The sequence below is a fragment of the Nerophis lumbriciformis genome, linkage group LG33, assembly GCF_033978685.3.
Source record: "Nerophis lumbriciformis linkage group LG33, RoL_Nlum_v2.1, whole genome shotgun sequence".
NCBI classification, from domain to species: domain Eukaryota; kingdom Metazoa; phylum Chordata; class Actinopteri; order Syngnathiformes; family Syngnathidae; genus Nerophis; species Nerophis lumbriciformis.
The window spans coordinates 4,602,839-4,625,000 of NC_084580.2; the positions used below are offsets into that span (position 1 = coordinate 4,602,839).

The window sequence follows — 22,162 nt, forward strand, 5'->3', positions numbered from 1 at the left end:
CAGCGGCGGCGGCTCTGACCTGAATACAAGAGCTCTCTGACAAGGTAACGGACATGAAGAACAGAGAGAAAGAACTCGGACTGGGTGCTGCCAAAAAGCCAACAAAAAGACAGAAAAAAAAACCTTCTTAATACTGATGTGTGTGTGGCATTGCGGTTTGAGATCATCTCGTTTGTTGATGGGTGCTATAGAGAAGTTGTTTGTGCATCTTTGCATGGAAAGTGTGTTTTGTAAGGGGCTTTTTATACTTAATTATTCATCAGCGAAGACCCTACATGTCTGTTGCAGAGCTTCTCAGTCCACAGAGCCTGATACATTATTGAGCAGTTTTTTCCAAGGAAAACAGACCCGCCTGATACATCCATCTGCATGGATCACATCTTTTTTAGCTGCTTAAAATCTTTCTGGCAACAAAGTGCACTTTAATTTAAAACCTGGTGTAAATAAGACGTGCACAAAAATGTCCGAAACTATAACTCACTAGTTTGGACAGAACCATAACTAGGTGTAATGGAGTAAATTGTTGTAAACACTGAAATGGGTATTTTGGTGTTGTGAATTACTGCATGTATTGTAAATACTGAAATGTAAAAAAAAAAATGTCGCTGTGCACTAAGAAATATTAGAATAAGGATGAAAAGCAGTGGTTCAGGTCTATCTGAAATAAAGCTAAAGATGAGCTGACAACAAAGGCCAGCATTTTATTGTTTAAGACTGGCTTTGGTTTAGACTTCTGAGGTGAAATGCAGAGGACGCCGCAACGACCTAACAAGTCAACAGTGAGGTGGAAGATAGAAACGCAAAAAAAGTTAGTGTACAACAACGTTTTACACTATAAAATGGGACCGCGGCATCAAAGTGGAGACTGTGGAGCGACGTTCGCATCTGTTGTTTTTTTTTGTTATTTCAAGACTGTTTTCCACCTCAAAACGGTACAACGGCAAACTGCCAAAACCATTACGCATTGATCCGATAGCTCGTTACAACAAAGGCAAACAAGGACCTGCTGCATTTACTTCTTGGCGTAAGATGCCAAATGTTATTGAGGAGGAGAATAAGGGGCAGTAAGAAACAGGGGAAGCAGCAGCAAATATATATAACAAGGTATGTGTTTATTCTTGTCATTTGAAGCCATATATCCTTAAATGTCAAATCTGCTCTAGCAATGAGGAAATAGTCCGTGTGGGATCAGCTCGGCATCTTAAACCTGATAGTGACTTCCTGGCAAAGCGAGTGGGTACCATGCAATGGAAAAGGGCCATTGGAGCAAAGTGTGGCATCTCGGTCCAATTGTGTAGACTTATTTTAAAGCTTTTGTAACACTGCATAAAGATATGGTAATGGCGTATATCACCAAGAGACACAAATGGGAGATGAGGTATTACTAAAAACAGAGGCAGAGAACCGTCAGTAATAAGTAATTTAAGAGCAGAGTGGGAGGTTTAAAAAAAAAAAAAACATACAAAAGTGCACTTAGTAAAGAAGATATCTTACCCTGGGAATAAAAAACAAAAATGTGGAACTAAATTAAAGTCGTAGAAATCGAGAGGTTTTAAGACAACATTTTAGAAAATGGAGAGAGAACAATGTGCATGTTTGTTTTGTTTGTGGTTAAACAAATGGCAGATTAATGGCAACACCCAGAGAGCACAATCCAAAACAATATAGTGGCCTCCATTCTGTATGCACATGAGGCCTTCAAGGACCCTCATGAAGCTTTCAGTGTGATGGGCAAACAAACAAAAAACACCCGCAGAGAATTACATTAAGACTCAAAAATGAAATATATATTTTTTTTAAAACCTAAAATCCCCCTAAAATAATGGCTGTTTTGTGTCACATTTTTGATTCTCAGCTTGAAATCCTCAGAACATTAACAAAACCAAACAAAAAAAATGGGGGGGTCCTGCCTCCACCTCCGTCTCACACAATTATTTGTAGAGGTGAGGGCAGGACCACGAATAAATACATTCATCACTGACAATAGACATCTGATTTAAAAAAAAAGAAAAAAAAAGCAAGAGAGAACACTGTCAAGTGTTTGCACCAACTTTGTAAGGAGGCTCAGCCAGCCAGAGGTTTGTGCTGCTTTAACCCAAAGAACAGGCAGCTTAAAAACAAGAAAAACAACATTCACAGTTAAGACTAAAGCAGATATTTTTTTTACATGCGGTGGACAAATCAAAGCAACATTCAGAGATGACATAGTGAGATGTAACAATAAGCCCCGCCTGCAAATGCAGCGCCAAGAGGGAGCCGTCAAGTGCATGAGGGCAAACACGGATACACAACACAGAGCTAAAGACCCTGACTAACAATGCCTTTTGATAAACACATCAAGGATGCACTGTCCCCCCCCAGACAGGCCAGAGGGCATGAGAGGAGGGAGTGATTAGGGGCATGAGGTCACACCAAAAGCCAGCTGGCAGAGGGTGGGGTTAGTGCACCTAAAAGCAAACACACCCCTCCCTCTAGTTGAATATGCAGCAGTTCAACCAGTGCTTTTGTTTTGGCAGAAAACCGCTGTGGAAAAGCAGAAACAAAAAATCTCTGACTGGCTGGGCCTCGAGTGAGGTCTGTAAAAACTGTAAAAGTTTGTAAACAATGAGATAAATACATGTTTCTTTTTTTTTTTTTTTTTTTCTAGAGCCACACATGGTTCCAGAGTCATTCAAATGTGCTTTGGTTTAAAAAATAGTTTGTGGATTTTGGGTATGAGCTTTTTCTTTTTTCTTCTTAGTTCTTTGTACAACTTTGCAATTATTTCATGAACATACTGTGTCATTAACTAAAATCGTTGTTTCCAGCTGCCTCACCTTTTGTCAAGGCTCTTTGTGTTAGTTGAAAAAAGCCCCCGCTCCCACCCTTTTTTTGTTTTTACGTATGAAACTAGTGTTTTTTTGCTTTATCCCCCCATGATTAAAATACAGAGAAATTGATACAATACTATGTCTTACAAATGTAGCTGAGAGCCTGCATTCTACAGATGCAGAACAATCCCTGAAGTATTTTGTATAGTAGTAGTTCTAGTAGTAGTAATAGTAGAAGTAGTAATAGTAATATTAGTAGTAGTATGGTCACAGTTTGGAGTTTTTCTTTGTTTATGTCCGACAAGCAAGCATTCAAATGCAGCAATTACAGCAATGGCTGGATATCATGTACAAAAAAAGGAAAAAAAACACATCCTTTGCATGACAGACACTGAGCTGCACGTTGAGGTACAAAAAGGCAATGTACTCAAGATTGATGGATACATGTTTGTACTTGGGGGGGGGGGGGGGGCACATGTATCTACCATGCAATTACTAACCAACAAATAATTGCTTAACAGCCAACCAAGTAGTAACTAATCCAGGGATGCAGGTACCTTAAAAACAGTAATGATGTTTGTAACTGTGGCTGCATCGTTACATCATGAATAATTCACATACCAAGAGAACAACAAAGGTATCAGACAAACAAAAAAATCAAAAGGACCGATTATTAAAAAAAAGAGGAATGCCTATACCAAAAACTTGTAGTGAAGTACAATGTAACTGTTAAGAATGGATTCACTGGACAGACTTTAGTGAAAATGACAAGATTGCCCAATTACAAGCACACTTATGAGGTAAAGCTTCGGGAGGTGAGAATAACTTAAAACCAATCTGTGATACAGTGAAACACATTTAGAGACGACGACGACTAAAAAAACAAAACAGGATTTTGCAGGAGTAGCTGTCCAGTGCATCTCTGCTTCTCCCTTCTTGTTACGAGTTTTCACAAGTCTGGCTCAAAAGGAAATAACAAGTAACTTGAACTTCACATTAAAATTTTGATTAAAAGTTGTTTGTTTTTTTAATTATTATTTTTCTTTTTTTTTGGTCTGAACAGAACACAATGTCATCAAGTCCTGTTTTTAAAGTTAAAGGAATATAAAGTGATAAGGACTCTGGATATAAACAAAGCAAAAAAAAAACAACAACTTTACCAGCAGTTTCTTTAGGTGGTAAAGTTCACCGGCCCACCAATCAGCACAAGCTTTCCTTGCAAAACACGAGAAGCTTCCTCACTCTAGGAGTCATTGGCAAAAACACCATCAAGAGTGGATTTTTTTTTTTTGTATGGACTTACGATATAATTCTTAATTCATATTGTACAGCAAAACAAAAACGAAATCAAAAAGTGAAATAATTTAGTATGCTATATATCTTAAGTACATCTTTTATTTAAAAGCTTTGGTTTTGAACTTGTCTAGCAATGTTTGTTAGTTAGCTCTCTTCTCCACATTCACAAGATCTTTGGAACACTATACCCCTCAACCAACTAAACATTACTTTCCTTCGGAAAGACGCTACAGTACATTTTGAGGCAGCGCCACCGTGAGCGGAGCACCCGAAAAGCTAGAATATATTTGGAGTAAACACGGTTGTTAAGAACAACATAAATGAATGAAATCTATGAGTATTAAAAACCTGTGTTGAGAGATGGGCAGGTTAAAGCATCAGGTGAAGATAATCTACACACTTTTTACAATTAATTACATAGAAACTAATCAACATATAGTGTTCATAAGAGTAATCAGAGGTAGCGAGGTCACAAGCCCATATAGACTTTTTTTCTCAAGGGGAGGAAAGCTATACAGACACAAAACAAAACGTACCCACTGAACATATTTGTCCAGTCTAAAACACCCTCTTATTAGCCCCTCTAAAAAAAGACCCCCCCACCCTGACCAAATTCCTCCCCCACCACAAGTAAAATCCCAAGACCTTCCAGTTTAAACATTCACTGAAACATAAGTTCTTTAAAACAAGTACCTCAAAAGGTTCCTCTTTGCAAACCCAGATTATTGGTTCCCCAGTGCACTAACAATGTCCTCTATGGAATACATCCATGAAGAGAACTTTTTAAACGTCTTACTTTGAACTAAAACCTGACCCAATGTGATCCCACCTGAAACCTTTTTTCAGTTAAAGCATGGAGGTGGTCACACCCCAGTCCCCCCTCGTTTTACATCCACCATCGCTTAACATAAAAGAATATAAAGCTGTCAAGAGTAGAAACACTCTTTGTTTTTGCTGAATTATTGCCAGTATTGGTTTCATTGGGCTTTTTGGTTAGTATAGCGCCAGAGAGCAGAGGGGACTTTTGAAGTTTGGAAAACATCCGGACAAAATGCTTTAAAAAAGGTAGACGAGAGGAAGCCTACTGAGGTGGACATTAGGGCTGGACATTACATTGGTAGCCACATTCACATTTATCGGCCTTAAAAAGAGCACAAGTCACAAATTTATAACACTTCCGTTTTGTGACTTGGGGCTGAAAGACAGTCAAGATAGAGATAAAGAGGAGTAAACGGTCCCACTAGAACTCCTGAGAGGTGAGCGTGTGTCACTTTAAACCAATAAGGAACTGACAACATCTCCATCATTGCCCAGTGTGGCTACAACATTCACTTAGCCAGGGCTTCGTAAACCAAAGGTAATATGTAGAAGTGTGTGTTCAATGTGTACATGTGCATTTCTTCGTTGGAAAAAAAGGTAGAGCAATTTGTTTTTCTATTCCAAGAGTTCTTTGGCTTGTTTCTAGGAGGGTGAGGTGTGCATTCTCAGGTGACTGATGAGGTTGCGTTGTTGAGTGAACTTCCCGCCGCAGAGCTGGCATTCGTACGGCTTCTCCCCAGAGTGGACACGCATGTGCTCCGTCAGGCGGTACTGCCGAGTAAAGCGCATGCCGCACTCTTCGCATGCGAAGGGCTTGAGGCCCAGGTGGCTGCGCATGTGGCGTGTCATGGTGCCCCGCTGTGTGAACATCTTGCCACAAATGTTGCAAGGAAAGGGCCGAGTAAGCCAGTGGCTCTTTTCGTGTTGGCGCAGCGTAGCCGGGTCCTTGTAGCTCTTATTGCAGACAGTGCACTTGAAGGGGCGCGTTTCGGAGCCGAAGTTGGAGGGGCCTACGGGCGTGGAAAGGTCCTCTGCCTCCTCCTCATCTTCCTCTTTCACATAGGTCCCCCCTTCCTCTTTGATGTACAACTCATCCTCAGTGTGGGTCTCCACGTGAGCGTTGAGCTGCTCTGAGCTAGGAAAGCCTTTTCCACAGGGAATGCACACATAAAGGTTGTCTCCGAATGCTGGTTCAAAACCTTCCTGCCGGTACACGTAGTTGGCGTTATGTTGGCCCCCGCCTGTTCCCACTCCTTTCCCTGTGCTCTCTCCATCACTTTGACCACTCTCTTCGCTGTGGTCCTGGCCGTTCTCTCCCCCTTCTTCCTCGTCTTTACACTGGAGGGTTTGGTCAGAGTTGAAGCTGCTACCATTTCCCCCAGATGCCCCACTAGAGGTGCGGCCATCTTTAGGTACCACTATCACCCCATTAACAAGGGGCCTGTGATGATCGTCAGACCTCAACCCTGATGCCTCTCTCTTGGGCCATTCATTCTTGCGCCCACTCTGCCGGGACTTTTTCTGGGACGGGGGTCCATCTTGCTGGGTGTCCTCGGCTTTGCAGTTGAGCTCATTGGGATCGGAGATGCAAATATCCACACACGGGAGGGTGGTCGAGGAGTCATCCAGCGAGGCACTGTTGGTTGTGGATACTGAGGCAGATTGAGGGGATTCTTGGGAGTTGCTGTGTGGGCTGAGTGCATCTGTGGCTGTTCCCGCAGAAGGGGGGCTCTTTTTGGTCAGGTCTAGCCCAAGATCAGGCTCACCCGCACTTCCTCCACTGCTGAGGTTACCGTTACTACTGCCGTTCCTCCTGGAGCTGCCAATCAACATCTCATCATCGGAGAGTTTGTCCCGAAGGCCTTCATCTGGTTGTGGCTGGTCGGCATCTGAAGGGGTGGTAGGATAGTGGTTGTTGGGCCCAGCCGGCGTAGAGGACGAAAGGCGCTGGTTATTGAGGCGTAAGCGGCTAAGAGGACCTGGAGTGGAGGGTTTACCTGGCAAGGGTTTCCCACCATTCCGCTTGAGCTTCTTTCTGCACAGCGCGGCAAGGTCGTGGAGCTGGAGGTAGCTGGCTGCAGTTAAGAGGGCACTGAAATTCTGCTCACTGCTCTGATCCGAAGAGGACAGCAGCTTACCAGTGTAGATGAAGTCCAGAACTTGCCTGAACAGAGAGGGGTTAACCATCTCTGTGTCAAGGTTAATGAGGTTATCGTGGAGGACCAAAGATTTGAAGTAGATGCTGCTCGCCGCAAGGATGTTCTTGTGGGCACGAAAGAGCGCGTTCTCCACCACAATGATGACATCACAGAGGAAGCCCTTGGCTCTCTGTTGGTTAAGTTGCAACAGCAGTTGTTTGGCATGATTTGGCAGTTCCATTTCCACCTTCCTTCTGTCCTTCCTTCCGTCTCGCTCACGCTCTGCCTACACGGATGCCACCTAAAGCTGCAAAACACAAAAAACAAAAAACGATTAGTGTGAAACTAAAAAAAAAAGAAGAAAAAAAAAGAATGATACTTAGTGGAGAGCAGAGAGAGTGTTATTGATCCTGGAGAAAATTCTCAATTCTTACTCTCCTTAATCTAACCCTGTGTTTTTCAACCACTGTGCCGTGGCACACTAGTGTGCCGTGAGATACAGTCTGGTGTCCCGTGGGAGATTATCTAATTTCACCTATTTGGGTTAAAAAAATTTTTTGCAAACCAGTAATTATAGTCTGCAAATGATGTGTTGTTGTTGAGTGTCGGTGCTGTCTAGAGCTCGGCAGAGTAACCGTGTAATACTCTTCCATATCAGTAGGTGGCAGCAGGTAGCTAATTGCTTTGTAGATGTCGGAAACAGCGGTTGGCAGCATGCAGGTAAAAAGGTGTCTAATGCTTAAACCAAAAATAAACACAAGGTGAGTGCCCCTATGAAAAGGTACTGAAGCTTAGGGAAGGCTATGCAGAACGAAACTAAAACTGAACTGGCTGCAAAGTAAACAAAAACAGAATGCTGGACGACAGCAAAGACTTACTGTGGAGCAACATCCGAACATGACATGACAATCAACAATGTCCCCACAAAGAAGGATAAAAACAACTGAAATATTCTTGATTGCTAAAACAAAGTAGATGCGGGAAATACCGCTCAAAGGAAGACATGAAACTGCGACAGGAAAATACCAAAAAAAGAGAAAAAGCCATTAAAATAGGAGCGCAAGACAAGAAGTAAAACACTACACACAGGAAAGCAGCAAAAAAGTCCAAATAAGTCAGGGTGTGATTTGACAGGTGGTGACAGTACACCTACTTTGAGACAAGAGCTATAGTGATGCATGCTTGGTTATGCTTTAAAGTCATATCCAACAATTGCGACGACTTTTTACTGTCAACTGAGTTTCGTTTTTTAATGATTTCTGCTGGTGGTGTGCCTCTGCATTTTTCCAACGCAAAAAATGTGCCTTGGCTCAAAAAAGGTTGAAAAACACTGATCTAACCTACCTAGTATTTGCTTTTTTTTATTAGGATTTATGCCCACTGTTACAGTAAAATGTGGAAGAATGTCCTTCTTGGCAATGTTAGTGAAACACAACTGAACCAACAATTATTTAGGGATTTATTTTGGATTATTGCGCACCTAGACAAAGCAATTTCCTAATCAAACTACACACAACTCAATAATTAAGAGGTGATAACCTGAAAACAAAGCCAGTTCCTTTAAAACATCAATAAACTACAATTTGTCATGGCTGGTCCTTTTAGTTACATCCGTCTAAACTTTAAACTTTCATATGAAAATTGGCCAAAATGTGCCACATAATTACATTACAGCAAAGAAAAAGGAACCCATCTCCCTGCTCTCATCTTCCTTTTTAAACACATTTCAACCATACAAGGATCATGTTCTGTTCTGGCACAAAGGCCAAAAAGGGTGGAGAAGGAGTACAGTAACATGGTTTCATTTAAAAAAAAAAAAAAAAGTGCGTCCTCTCAACAGAGTTAACTCTGGTTTCAGTGTGATGCCCTCCTTGGAAATTGGGCTCGCCCTTTTCTCCATTAGGTCATGGTAATGTCAGCTCCGCACCATTGTCTGGGGGTGGGGGTCAGTGGCACAGCAGGGCCGGGGGCAAGGATTAGGTGACACTTGAGCAGGTAAAACTACACAGGAGCAGGGACAGGAAAAGAGAAGGGGGTAGCTTAAAGACAAGGATTGCACCACCTGATCCTCCAGAGAGGCCCTCATTTATAGAATTAGGACAAATGAAACTCTTTCACTTTAAACCTATATGATCTATTTCTAGCTTGGGACTGCAAATACATTTTGATGAATAAAATATATTGCACAAGACTGTTAATTAAAGCAGTGTCACTTAGGGCAGTGCTGTACGCTTGGCTTTTTCATCAGTAGCACCGGTGATACCAAATGAAAAAAAATTAGTAGCACAGACATATTTTTTAGCACAGAACATTTTTTGTAGCAATATGAAATGTCTTAAGTATCACCATTTCTTTCTTAACACTCAAACAAGGTACACGTGCCCTCATACATATTAACACAATGCCATCATAAGTCCTCCTGCAACACTCAATTAGACCCAAAGAACATCCCTAAACTGTGCTAGCACTGTCGCTAACACCAGTGTAGGGCTGGGCAATATGGATTAAAACTCATATCCCGATTTAGTTTGGCCCATAACTAACTCATGAATGGAAATATTAGTTTACGGTACTAAACATCGCCACCATGCCTTGTTCAATTTTCAGCACTGATGGGCTCCCAAATACACAAAAACAGGTACCAACAAGTAAGAAAAGCAGGTTTTGTATGGTAGGATCCCAACTTAAGAGGTGGTTTGAGATAAGAAAAAGCTTTAAAATAATATAAGAAAAGTCAAATATAATCTCCGATCTTCTTTAAAAAATATTTAGCTATGCTCAAATCTTCAGCTAACAAAAACACAAACGAACACAATGTGAAATAAAGTCCTTTGGCTTAAGAGGACATGTTTACACGTCAGCAGCAACATGGAAATAATTGATCTTCAACAATGGTGTTTCTATAGGAAAACATTATTATAGGACAGACACACAAAAATTTTAGCCAGGAACACCAACCTGCGAACTGCTTCACGATGCTGTGTGACAGGCCGTGTTCTGAAAATTGCTTTTAAAAAGTCAATTATAGTTACTTGTTACTTTACCAAAAATGCCATTTAATTACTAACAGAATTAATCTTTAATAAATGTAATAAATTACTAGGGAAATAAAGGTGTTACTTAAAAAATAAACTTCAAATATCCTGCATAATGCAGTTGAGATAAGTTTCATACATACATACATACATACATACATACATACATATATATATATATATATTAGGGGTGTGGGAAAAAATCGATTCGAATTCAAATCGCGATTCTCACGTTGTACGGTTCAGTATCGATTCTCATTTTTCAAAAATCTATTTAAAAAAAAAAAAATGTTATTAATCAATCCAACAAAATAATACACAGCAATACCATAACAATGCAATCCAATTCCAAAACCAAACCCGACCCAGCAACACTCAGAACAGCAATAAACAGAGCAATTGAGAGGAGACACAAACACGACACAGAACAATCCAAAAGTAGTGAAACAAAAATGAATATTATCAACAACAGTATCAATAATAGTAACAATTTCAACATAGCAGTGATTAAAAATCCCTCATTGACATTATCATTAGACATTTATATAATAAAAAAAATTAAATTTTTTTTAAAAAAAGAACAATAGTGTCACAGTGGCTTACACTTGCATCGCATCTCCTAAGCTTGACAACACATTGTGTCTAATATTTTACCAAAGATCAAATAAGTAATATTTTTGGTTGATTTAATAGTTAAAAACAAATTTACATTATTGCAATCAGTTGATAAAACATTGTCCTTTATAATTATAAAAGATTTTTACAAAAATCTACTACTCTGCTTGCATGTCAGCAGACTGGGGTCGATCCTGCTGAAATCCTATGTATTGAATGAAAAGAGAATTGTTCTGAATCGGAAAAACATCGTTTTTGAATCGCGAATCGCATTGAATAAAAAAAAAATCGATTTATAATCGAATCGTGACCCCAAGAATCGATATTGAATCGAATCGTGGGACACCCAAAGATTTGCAGCCCTAATATATATATATATATTAGAGCTGCAACTAACGATTAATTTGATAGTCGATTAATCTGTTGATTATTACTTTGATTAATCGATTAATAATCGGATAAAAGAGACAAACTACATTTCTATCCTTTCCAGTATTTTATTGAAAAAAAAACAGCATACTGGCGCCATGTTCTTTCAACTTGCCAAAAAAACCAAGGAAAATGTTACAAAAATGCACACTTTTGACACCCCTGCTATAGATAATAAAAAATTAAATCTGATAAATCTATGGATAAAAAGCAGAGCCTGACGACGCATGCGCGTTTATCACAACTCCCTCACTCTCTCTGTCTTTCCCCCTCCCTCACGAATGCTGCTGCGCACCTTCACAATTTGTTTTGTTTTTAACCTTCTTAACATTGAAAATGCACGCAACCCTAACTCAAAATGCCGGACATTTGAGGCATTTAAGAAACACCGCCCAGACAGTCCCGCAAAAGAGAACATGTCCGGTGAAAAGAGGACGTATGGTCAGTCTATCGTAGCCCGTTAGCTGCTAGCATGGTAGCAGCGATCGGTTTCACCGGACATGTCCTCTTTTGCTAGCATGCTAGCAGCTAACGGGCTACGATAGACTGACCATACGTCCTCTTTTCACCGGACATGTCCTCTTTTGCGGAGCTGTCAGGGCGTAGTTTCTTAAATGCCTCAAATGTCCGGCATTTTGAGTATTGTTTACACAACGTGTGTTACGCTACTTAATATGTCTGTGTGGAAACTCGTTCGGTACACCTCCGCACTGAACCGAAACCCCCGTACCGAAACGGTTCGATACAAATACACGTACCGTTACACCCCTACTATTTTGATTATTGTTTCTCAGCTGTTTGTAAATGTTGCAGTTTATATATAAAGGTTAAAAAAATGTAAAAAAATGTAAAAACGTTGCATGAGCGCATGCGCATAGCATACAGTAGATCCAACGAATCAATGACTAAATTAATGTAATCGATTAGTTGTTGCAGCCATAATATATATATACATATATATATGTCGGCTCTGATGGCTACTCTTTTGAATCTTTCACTGGTTAGTGTTACCTTTGCTTAATAAATAGATTGAATGTGCTTCCATGGCTGTATGTTCGCGTCGACAAACGCACTATTATTTGAATGGCAAGTTTGTCACTTCAATCGTTGATTTTCATCCATCCATTTTCTACCACTTGTCCCTTTTTGGGGTTGCGGGGGGTGCTGGAGTTTATCTCAGCTGCATTTGGGCGGTAGGCGGGGTACACCCTGACCAAGTGGCCACCTCATCGCAGGGCCAACACAGATAGACAGACAACATTCACAAATACATTGATTTGTTGTTCAATATTCCCTCTGACCCTAGTAGTTACTAACCTGACTCTCGCCAGATCCTTGTCGTTCGCTGAGCTCCACACAAGGATCTGGGAGTTCTCAAAAGGAGATGTATTTCAGAAGGCGGGGCCTTGTAAAAAAAAATCATTGTATCTGATTGGATAAACCACTTGTCCGTTATCTTGAATGACTTGCTACTTCAACCACTCACATCGAAATCAACCCGTAACGCTGATGAGAGCGGCGCTGGGAAATCCAAACCCGGTCGGAAGAAGAGCCAAAACATCCTTGCCACCAATAAATCCCTTCAAAACCGTTCTCTGTTCATCTTTTAAATAATTAATATTCGACCAATGTAGCAAAACAGTTGCAAGAATCAATGTCAGCACACGACTCCTCGCTCCGTGCCGCCATTGTTGCTTGAATAAACAGTCCCTTCGGCGCTATGTCACATCTATGAAATCCCGCCCGGTGATCCTGATTGGCTCATTATTTTTTGCTATCTTGAAGGAGTTTGCAATACCTTCGAGCCCAGACCCTTGTGTTGAGCTCAGCGAACTACAAGGGTCTGGCGAGAGTCAGGTTAAGTAGTTACTAGTGTGCAGTGCAGTTTGTATCAAGTGGTGGTGAAAAAAACATTGTCTTTACTGACCAGTTCCTTCAACTAAGATCTAGTTTCATCCGTGTTGGAACGAGTGTTTGAGCTCAGAAGAGCAGCCCCGATCCTCTCCGTGCATGGCGCAGGACAGGTTGGGATACACACAGCTCTCAGCGCAAGTGATCAATCCAATGGTTATGGTTTAAATTTATTTCAAACATGCTGTACAGACGGGTGATTTGTTTTGTGTTGCACCGTACACTTCCGACCTAAGGGTGCAACAATTCGTCAACAGCACGTGAGCACGGCCACTTGCCACGACATCAAAGATGAAAACATCTAAAGTGTGGAAACATTTCACACTAATCTTGTTAAAGACATGAATACCTTTCTTATTTTGCAAAGCGAACTTTGTTTTTTTATGGCAGTACATCTGTGATAGGGAGGCCTGATGTCTGACATCTGGAGGATGCGATCTCAACTTAGTAGCGAACAAGTGTGACATGGAATTGTGTGAAAAATGGATTATTATTTTAACCAAAGTCTGCAAGCTAAACTTTACCTATATCAATTGAAGTACTTTAATTTGTCAGGAACTTCAGGTGTGAAGCATTTGCAGAGCAAAGTAAAAAGGCACAAGAACAAACGTCAAAAACACAGAAACATTAGGCACCACGGCAACGATATCATAAAATAATAAATATACAATCTATTAGATCTATTAAATTGTTCAGAATTAATCGAGCCTTTTAGATTGCTAAACAATTAATCACTTAAAGTTAAAGGGGCTGCTTGCAACATTTACATAGATGTCTGAGGGCGCTAACTTTCCAATGTACTTTACACAGTATATGCGCCCTCTTCCGGCTTTTAGGACGTAACTAGGTACGTACGTAACACATGCATGCACATTAGCTTTGGGTGTGGTTAGCTAATGATAGCGACTTGGACAGTTAGTGTTAGCCGTCATTGAATGGATATTCTACCATAACAACAACATGACTGCAAATTGTTAGTTGCTTCTCTTGGACTGCTTTTTGTATATGTGCACTCTGCGAGTACGTGTTGACGAGACAAGGTGAGTGACCGCCATAAACACTAATCATTTTATTCGGGACGGCAAACATTTTTTACGACACAAACTTAGTAATTTTGAAAAACACAGAATGCTTTAACACAAATGTGTTTTGTTAAACAACTAATAGTAACGCAAGGTAGTTAATGGTGTTCTTGTTGAATGTGTTGCTTTGAAAAAAACGTAACTGTGAGCAAATTGTACCCAGCCCCTTTAATGCTTAATCAATAATCAATTATATACCTGTGTACAGTTTTTTTAAACACATCATCACAAAATGTGAGTTTCTCTTTTAAGAAGTTAGATAGCTTTGGAGTTTGTGGTTTGTTTTTATTGCTGCTATGCTTACTGGTCACGGTTTTCATAAAAAATAATATACTTACAGTAAATTATTTTAAATGGACAAATGTTTTATTGTAAGAGCCTAATGAACACCACTAGTACAGTATAAATATATTTGTGAATGAAATAGTCATTTTTGTTAGCAAATGCAAAAAAATATTTTAATTTAAAAGCAGATGGCTAAATTAGAGCCACTGAATAAGTCTGTGCTTCATCAGGTATGTGATTTGAACATAATGAAAAAGACTGAAAATAAGCCGGGGGTATGGGGGCCGCAGCTCCTGTTTTTTCAGCAATTGAACATGCAAATGAGCAAAAAAAGCACCATTTAAAGATGTTTTAGTGTTTAAAGAATTGAAAAATTATCAACAGAGTTTACATAAATACATACCACATTCATCCAAATGAATCACTGTCTGTTTCAGTCACTATGTTATCTAGTTACTACAGTAACATCCACAGGAACCACATGGGTTAGCCTAATCTATACAGTATTTACAACCTTATTAGTGTTCACTTCCCAGCCACAGATGGTTCATCTAGTTATTTTCATAATTTACAAATTACTTTGGCATTTTTGCTTTGATAGCTCTGACATGAGCCTTCCTGGCAAATTTCTGAGCAGCTTGCAATTTCCTCTTTGTTTCTGTTTTAGTGGATTCTGCCTTGGATTTTATAGCCAATTTCTGTCTCTTCGACTTCTTCTCCACTTCTAACTGCTCCAAATGCAAAAATCATGAAGAGTACAAACAATGTTTATTATGTTAGCTAACTTCCTTTATCTGAATAGCCAGCATGAAATAAATATCTTGCAGTCATGTTTGTTTCAAAATGATTTAACTACCGGTATTCAATGTCAAAATATAAACAGTAGAAATAATGAACAATGTCAGCTACTGTCTTGTTCTAAAACACCAATGAAAATGAAATTTAGCATTTAGACAGGCTATACTGTAGCAAAATTCATCACGTCTGCCACAATCATGTGTGTTCTTAAATGTGTATTAACTCAAATGAATGTTTTATCCAGACTCATACATTTGTCCAAATGTGGCCAAGGAGACGCATTGTGGGTTTCCTGGACAGTGTCTACATCGCTAAAAGAAAAATCTAAAGAAGAGAAACCCTCTGCTACCTTCCACTAGTTTTTTAATATATAAAATCGCCCGCTTGAATATTCCCTCTTCTCTTCTCCGACTCTCGTCGTCATTTGGGATGTGCGCGTCTGTTGTGATTTCCCTTCCTGGTTCGATGACCCGCCCCATCTTTTACAGAAAAGAGTAATTCATATTATTTTTAAAGTAGGATATAGAGATCACACAAATCCACTCTTCGTAAGGTCAGGATTATTAAAACTAAAAGACATTGCATACTCTAATTGTATACTCTATTAGTGATGTTCGAAGCTAGAAATAAAGTTCTTCCGAAGGACTTACAAAGGTTATTCGTGTTCACGTCTGAAGATGCGAATCATAGAAGGCCGTGTGACTTTAAACATCCAAGAGCGCGAACAAATTTGAAACATTTTGAAACAATTTGTCTGTTGCTGGTGTGAAAGCATGGAATTCTCTAAAGAAAGACTTATAAAGTTGTAAGAATATTCTTGAATTTAAAAAGAGTTACAAAAAGAGACAACTGGCATTATATGAAACTGATTTTTGATTTTGATTTGACGTGTCATTGGGAAAATGCTTAAACGAAAATTAAAAAGTATGTTGGAGTTCGGGTGTTGGTGGAGGGAACAGTGATAAAGTCATCGAAAATAATTTGTGTTAAAAAAAAAGGGGGCAGATAACTATAAGAATATTCGTCTTCTATCTGCTCCTTTCTGATCATGGAAATGTATAAGAAACAAAAAAAATAATGAAAGTGTGAACTGTACGTGGCTTGTATATATGCATTTTCATGAAAGGAATAAAGGAAAATGATGATGATCTTGCCTCTGATTGGCCTGTCCGTAATGTTTTGCCCTAATCTTAACCAATCGTGACTCATCATTGTAAACCAACCAACCAATCATGGATTTTCTTATACGTAAACCAACCATCATTGATGTTTCCCGTATATTTTGTCCCCTGCCCGTGGAGTTGCTTCGCAGCTTTGATTTTTAAGTTTAATAATTTTTAATGGAAAACCGTAGGTTTTTCCACTGGATTATCAATACCCATACTCATTACGGGAATACCGTAGTTGTTGGCAGGTATGGCAAAGAGACGGATCAAGATTTTAACACGCAATGTAGGTCTGGAAAAACAAAGAAAAACTGAATTTTTCTTTTTTAATTTTTACAGGGATAAAAAATACGGATTTCCGACTATAGACGGAAAAATCACATGCCGGCTTCATAATCCGATTAGTCGACCAATCGTTAAGATAACTCTCAAAATAGTTGTTTGTTGCAGCCCCAGTATCAATACATTATTGCATCGGTGTCATGAAACGAGTGCAGCAAAATCAATGCATAATCTTGTCTCATGTAACATTTTGAATTCCAATTCTGCCAATTAGGATAATTAACCTGCAACTGTCAACAGCTGCCAACTCAAGACATGCAAGAATCAAGATCTGCATGTTTCTAATAGCACGTCTCATAACAGTCACATTGGTCTGCTTGCAAGTGCACGTCACGCACTAATTTGCATGTACTAAAACAATTATTGCATTCATTCGGGTGAAACAAGCTTTCTTAAAATGCAGATATACACCTTAATGATACCTTTCCACAGCTATTTTATGTTGTTAGTAATGCTTTGTGAGTTTTAAATGGCAAATGTTTTTGTTATTGTAGTTAAGGTGTTCTTAAGAGACATACTCAGTGGCTTTGTGGTTAGTGTCCGCCCTGAGATCGGTAGGTCGTGTCATACCAAAGACTATAAAAACGGGACCCATTACCTCCCTGCTTGACACTCAGCATCAAGGGTTGGAATTGGGGGTTAAATCACCAAAAATGAGTACTGTGCGCGGCCACCGCTGCTGCTCACTGCTCCCCTTACCTCCCAGGGGGTGATCAAGGGTGATGGGTCAAATGAGGAGAATAATTTCGCCACACCTCGTGTGTGTGTGACAATCATGGTTACTGTAACATTTTAACTTTAGTAAGAAAATATTCTGCTTTCAGTATTCACCACTTTTGTTCTGAGTTTTAACCTATTATATTATATTTTTCTTTCAGTTTTCTTTCATTCTTTTTATTTATTTTCTCTCTTTCTTGTTTTTTTTTTTTGTTTAGCACCGTTGTCCAACACTTTGGTTAGCTCTAACAAATACAGTTTGATTGAGTGATTGATATTTAAATACAAACTTTTCTGTAGTGCAGTGGATTATCGTTAACTGCTGGATTTCATGTCAATGACGTTGTCTAAATTGTTGTATATGGACATTTCATTCTTATGTCACCAAATAAAGTATGATTAACGACGTTGGCTGTGTTTTTCCTCATCCACCGAAATATATTAATTGAGAGACAGACAATACTTTTTAGGTTATCTAAAGCTGTTAATGTTAAGGGCCACTTAGCACAGGCTAACAAAAACCACACTAATTATTTTCAATCTATTTAAATTCTATTGCGAATACAAATAATTATGTTGTGTTGAAATAAGCCAAAACGTGCAGAAAATTAGGTTTGTTGCTTGTTTCAATAACGCAGGAAAGCAGTTTACAGGTACTTATTTTCAACTATATATATATACGGTATAGCTCGGTTGGTAGAGCGGCCGTGCCAGCAACTTGAGGGTTGCAGGTTCGATCCCCGCTTCTGCCATCCTAATCACTGCTGTTGTGTCCTTGGGCAAGACACTTTACCCACCTGCTCCCAGTGCCACCCACACTGGTTTAAATGTAACTTAGATATTGGGTTTCACAATGTAAAGCGCTTTGAGTCACTTGAGAAAAAGCGCTATATAAAATGTAATTCACTTCACTTCACTTCACTTCAACTATGCAGACTCACTTGCTCCTTGCTAGTACCGGTACTTAAGTCTATACTTTAGATTGTGCTACCGTTAAGACGTCTGGGTAATGTAGTAACTCTAGATGTAACAGACAGAAAACTTCCAGAAACAACCCAACCTTTTATAATTTTCACAAGTGTTAAGAACTTAAAGACACAACTAAGATACACTTTTCTGTCATTTGGCGACATTTATGAAATACATAAACCAGTTGTTCAAAGTGTAGCCCAGGGGCATTTTGTAAAATGCATCTTTTTAATAGGCCGATAACACAATGTAAAAACTAAAATAAACCAAAAACCCATCAAAAATGGAAAAACAGTATAAAGGCATTATGTAATGAGAAAACGCCGACATGATGAAATAGATATATAAAAAAACAAATAATGAATAGACACAAATATTTGTGTTTAAATATATGTACAGTACAGTACAATATAATCTTTTTAGCCTCTGTATTAGCCTTTTTATTACAAATAACATAACCTCCAGCCTTTGTTGAACTTTGTAGATTTTACCACAAAACTATCAAAATTGTAATCAAAAATTGAGTTTTCAGAGAAAAAAGTTGGGATTCGTGCAGACCTACATGTATTGTTTGTTGATTTCACAGATGTGTGAGAAAATGGAGGGACAAACTATTTGAAGAATCCAACTGTTTTAGTGCACATAAACGCACTGACGGAGTCAAGTGGTCATTGCCAAGAAGTGGAGAAATCAGCTTTGCTTGTGCCCCTTAAGAGTATCCCTCTAATGCAGACAACAACCCTTATTCTATGGTGGTGGACCTAAAAAAGTATGCTTCCAGGTAAAATTAACCCCAAAATAGACAATAGTGAGTTTCAGCACATTTCGGAATGCCCATTTTTAGCACCAAAATGTGGGAGGCCCTGCATCAACCTGCTGACATCACCGACAGGAGGCTGGAGGCAATTTCATGTTTCATGTTTCATTTTGGTAGCATCTTCCAGAGGTGGGACCAAGTCATTGTTTTGCAAGTCACAAGTAAGTCTCAAGTCTTTGCCCTCAAGTCCGAGTCAAGTCCCGAGTCAAAACAGGCAAGCCCCGAGTCAAGTCCAAAGTCAAGACTGGAAAGTCTCATGTCAAGTCCTAAGTCCTGCATTTTGAGTTTCGAGTCCTTTTAACCACAGACTAATATATTAACACAGATTGTGTATGCTTTTCAAACGCTGTATTTATTTATTAAAACAAGTGCATTTTAAATTGCAGGAAAGAAAATTGTGCTGACATTGCACTTTATAATAGCACTATTAACCAGTCATTTTAAACATTAACTCATTCCTTTACAGAACAAACACATTGAAAAATAAAGTGCAAATGTACAAAGTGTTAACATTGAAAAAACATGACATATACGTGAACATAACAAAAAAGTTGTACTTTTTATATGTCAGGGCCCTATGCTGCATTGCATTTGCAAAAGACCAAATTAGCCAAGAGTCTGTCAGTCATTTGTGCACGATGGGGGCGTAGTATGATGCCACCATGGCTGAAAACTCGCTCCACTGGAGCACTGGAGGCAGGCACTGCCAAGACTCTCATGGCCACTCGGAACAGTGAAGGAAGAGTCTTCATGTTCAATGCCCAGAACAAAAGGGGGGAGAGAGTTATTTTGGGTTGGTGCACTACTTGTAAGTGTATCTTGTGTTTTTTATGTTGATTTAATTAAAAAAAGAAAATAAAAAAAAATTATTTCTTGTGCGGCCCGATACCAATCGATCCACGGACCAGTACCGGGCCGCGGCCCGGTGGTTGGGGACCACTGAGGTAAACAACCAACAGTATGTCAGAAAGCTAGCTAAAACGGTACACATATTCATAATATAGTATACATTTTAACTGACCTTTATTTGACTATTTTTGTCTTTTTTTAGGTGGCTAAAATACGCGATGCTGCTGACCGCCGTCTAACGTTACGTGTGATATATTGACTAACGTAACCCTGCTTAAAAAAAATCACTGAACAAAAAGCATGAATAAGGTAGTGAACTGCAACAGATTCCCGTGTTTGCAATAACGTTATAACGTTAGCAGTGAGTTTACAGCCTCACTGATTTAACTACACAGCAAATAAAAGTCACGTTACTTAGCCAATAAACGTTATCTTACATTCAAAACTTACCGTTCTTTGTGCAACTTCAAATGCCGGACGAAGTTGGAAGTTGTTGCCTCTCCATCAGTAATTTTCGAACCGCATGTGTTGCATACTGCAAACCGTTTTGTGTTGACCACCTCGTAATTTTTATACCCAAACGAAATTATTTTAGGTATCATTTTTTGTTCACTGGCGTGTGGTTTGGACATGTCTTCTTCGTTGGTTGTCCTGCAATTTGATTGGATGAATGCTGTGTGATGAAAACAAAGTAGATCTAATTTGATTGGCTGTTGTACTGAGACCACACCAGCTGACACACGCAACGCTGATAGACAAGTACACAATGAAAAATACGGAGCGCTCCCGAATAACTTTTTCATCTTTGGGTTTTGGGGATAGTAGCAAGTCAATTCAAAAGGCTCAAGTCCAAGTGAAGTCACAAGTCATTGATGTTAAAGTCTAAGTCGAGTTGCAAGTCTTTTTACATTTTGTCAAGTCGAGTCTAAAGTCATCTAATTCATGACTCGAGTCTGACTCGAGTCCAAGTCATGTGACTCGAGTCCACACCTCTGGCATCTTCATCTAAAATCATATTGTTTTTGTGCAGAATTTAACAAATATGCTTGCCAGAAGCATTGTTGCAGAAATACAACTTCAGAATGGATCAGTCAGCATACATTTCCAAATGATGGAACTTGTCCAGTGTGTACCCCGACTTCCGCCCGAATGCAGCTGGGATAAGCGTTAAACTACTCATTTAAATATTTAGTTTTTTACCCTCAAAGTCATTGAGTGTCCAGGAACTTATTCCCCGAGTTTGTACATTTTAATAAAAATGACCCCAAAATATATTGTGAAAATAAAAATATTGATCTAATCAGACTATTATCGATCATATACTCATAGCACCACTTTATGGATTGAGCCGCCCCCCACGTACGTGTCGGACAAACACAGCAACAAAGCACAAAGCTTCTCTCTAGACCAGGGGTGTCAAACTGTTTTTTATTGAGGGCCACATCGTGGTTATGGCTGCCCTTTACAGGGCCGCTTGTAAGAGTGAATACATAAATGTATAAGCGCCACATGATATGGTAACAGAATTGCCTATGCACTTGTTATATTTTTTCGATATTTATAACAAAAAAATGCTTGTATTATCTTGTTACATGATCAGATATCCAAGTTTCGAACATATTCAATTGTGTCAAATACAGTTTTTCTGTCAAAATGTAAATAAATACATTTAGAAAAAAAGATAAAGTGCTTTGTTAATGCATATTATTTCCAGCCATTCATGGGCCACATAAAATGCTGTGTCGGGCCAAATCTGGCCCCCGGGCCTTCAGTTTGACCCCTGTGCTCCAGACTCTTCTTAACTTATTTTCCTGCGGTTAGCATATTTTATTATCCCTGCTGGTGTTGCTCGATGTGTCACATTTATTGCCTTTTTCTACTGTTCCGTAATGATAATATCACTTGAAGAAAATGTAGTTTATTTGCCGCAATGGACGTGATATTAACTTAGAGGGGCTAGTCTGCACTAGGGCTGCAACTAACCGGTATTTTGATAGTTGACTAGTCAATAACTATCTTAACGATTAGTCAACTACCGTATTTTCCGCACTATAAGGCGCACCGGATTATTAGCCGCACCTTCT

At 39.3% G+C, this 22,162-nt stretch overlaps 1 protein-coding gene across 1 annotated transcript in view; it reads right to left on the reverse strand.

Annotated features, from left to right (window-relative positions):
- Positions 1–4,727: 4,727 nt before the first annotated feature.
- The window catches only part of hic2 (hypermethylated in cancer 2), a 62,121-nt gene continuing 44,686 nt past the window's right edge, over positions 4,728–22,162 (reverse strand). Inside the window, exon 2 of the mRNA XM_061928971.1 lies at positions 4,728–7,370. Coding sequence (XP_061784955.1) covers positions 5,568–7,304 — 1,737 coding nt within the window. The 5' untranslated portion in view covers positions 7,305–7,370 and the 3' untranslated portion in view covers positions 4,728–5,567. The remainder of the gene's footprint in view (positions 7,371–22,162) is intronic.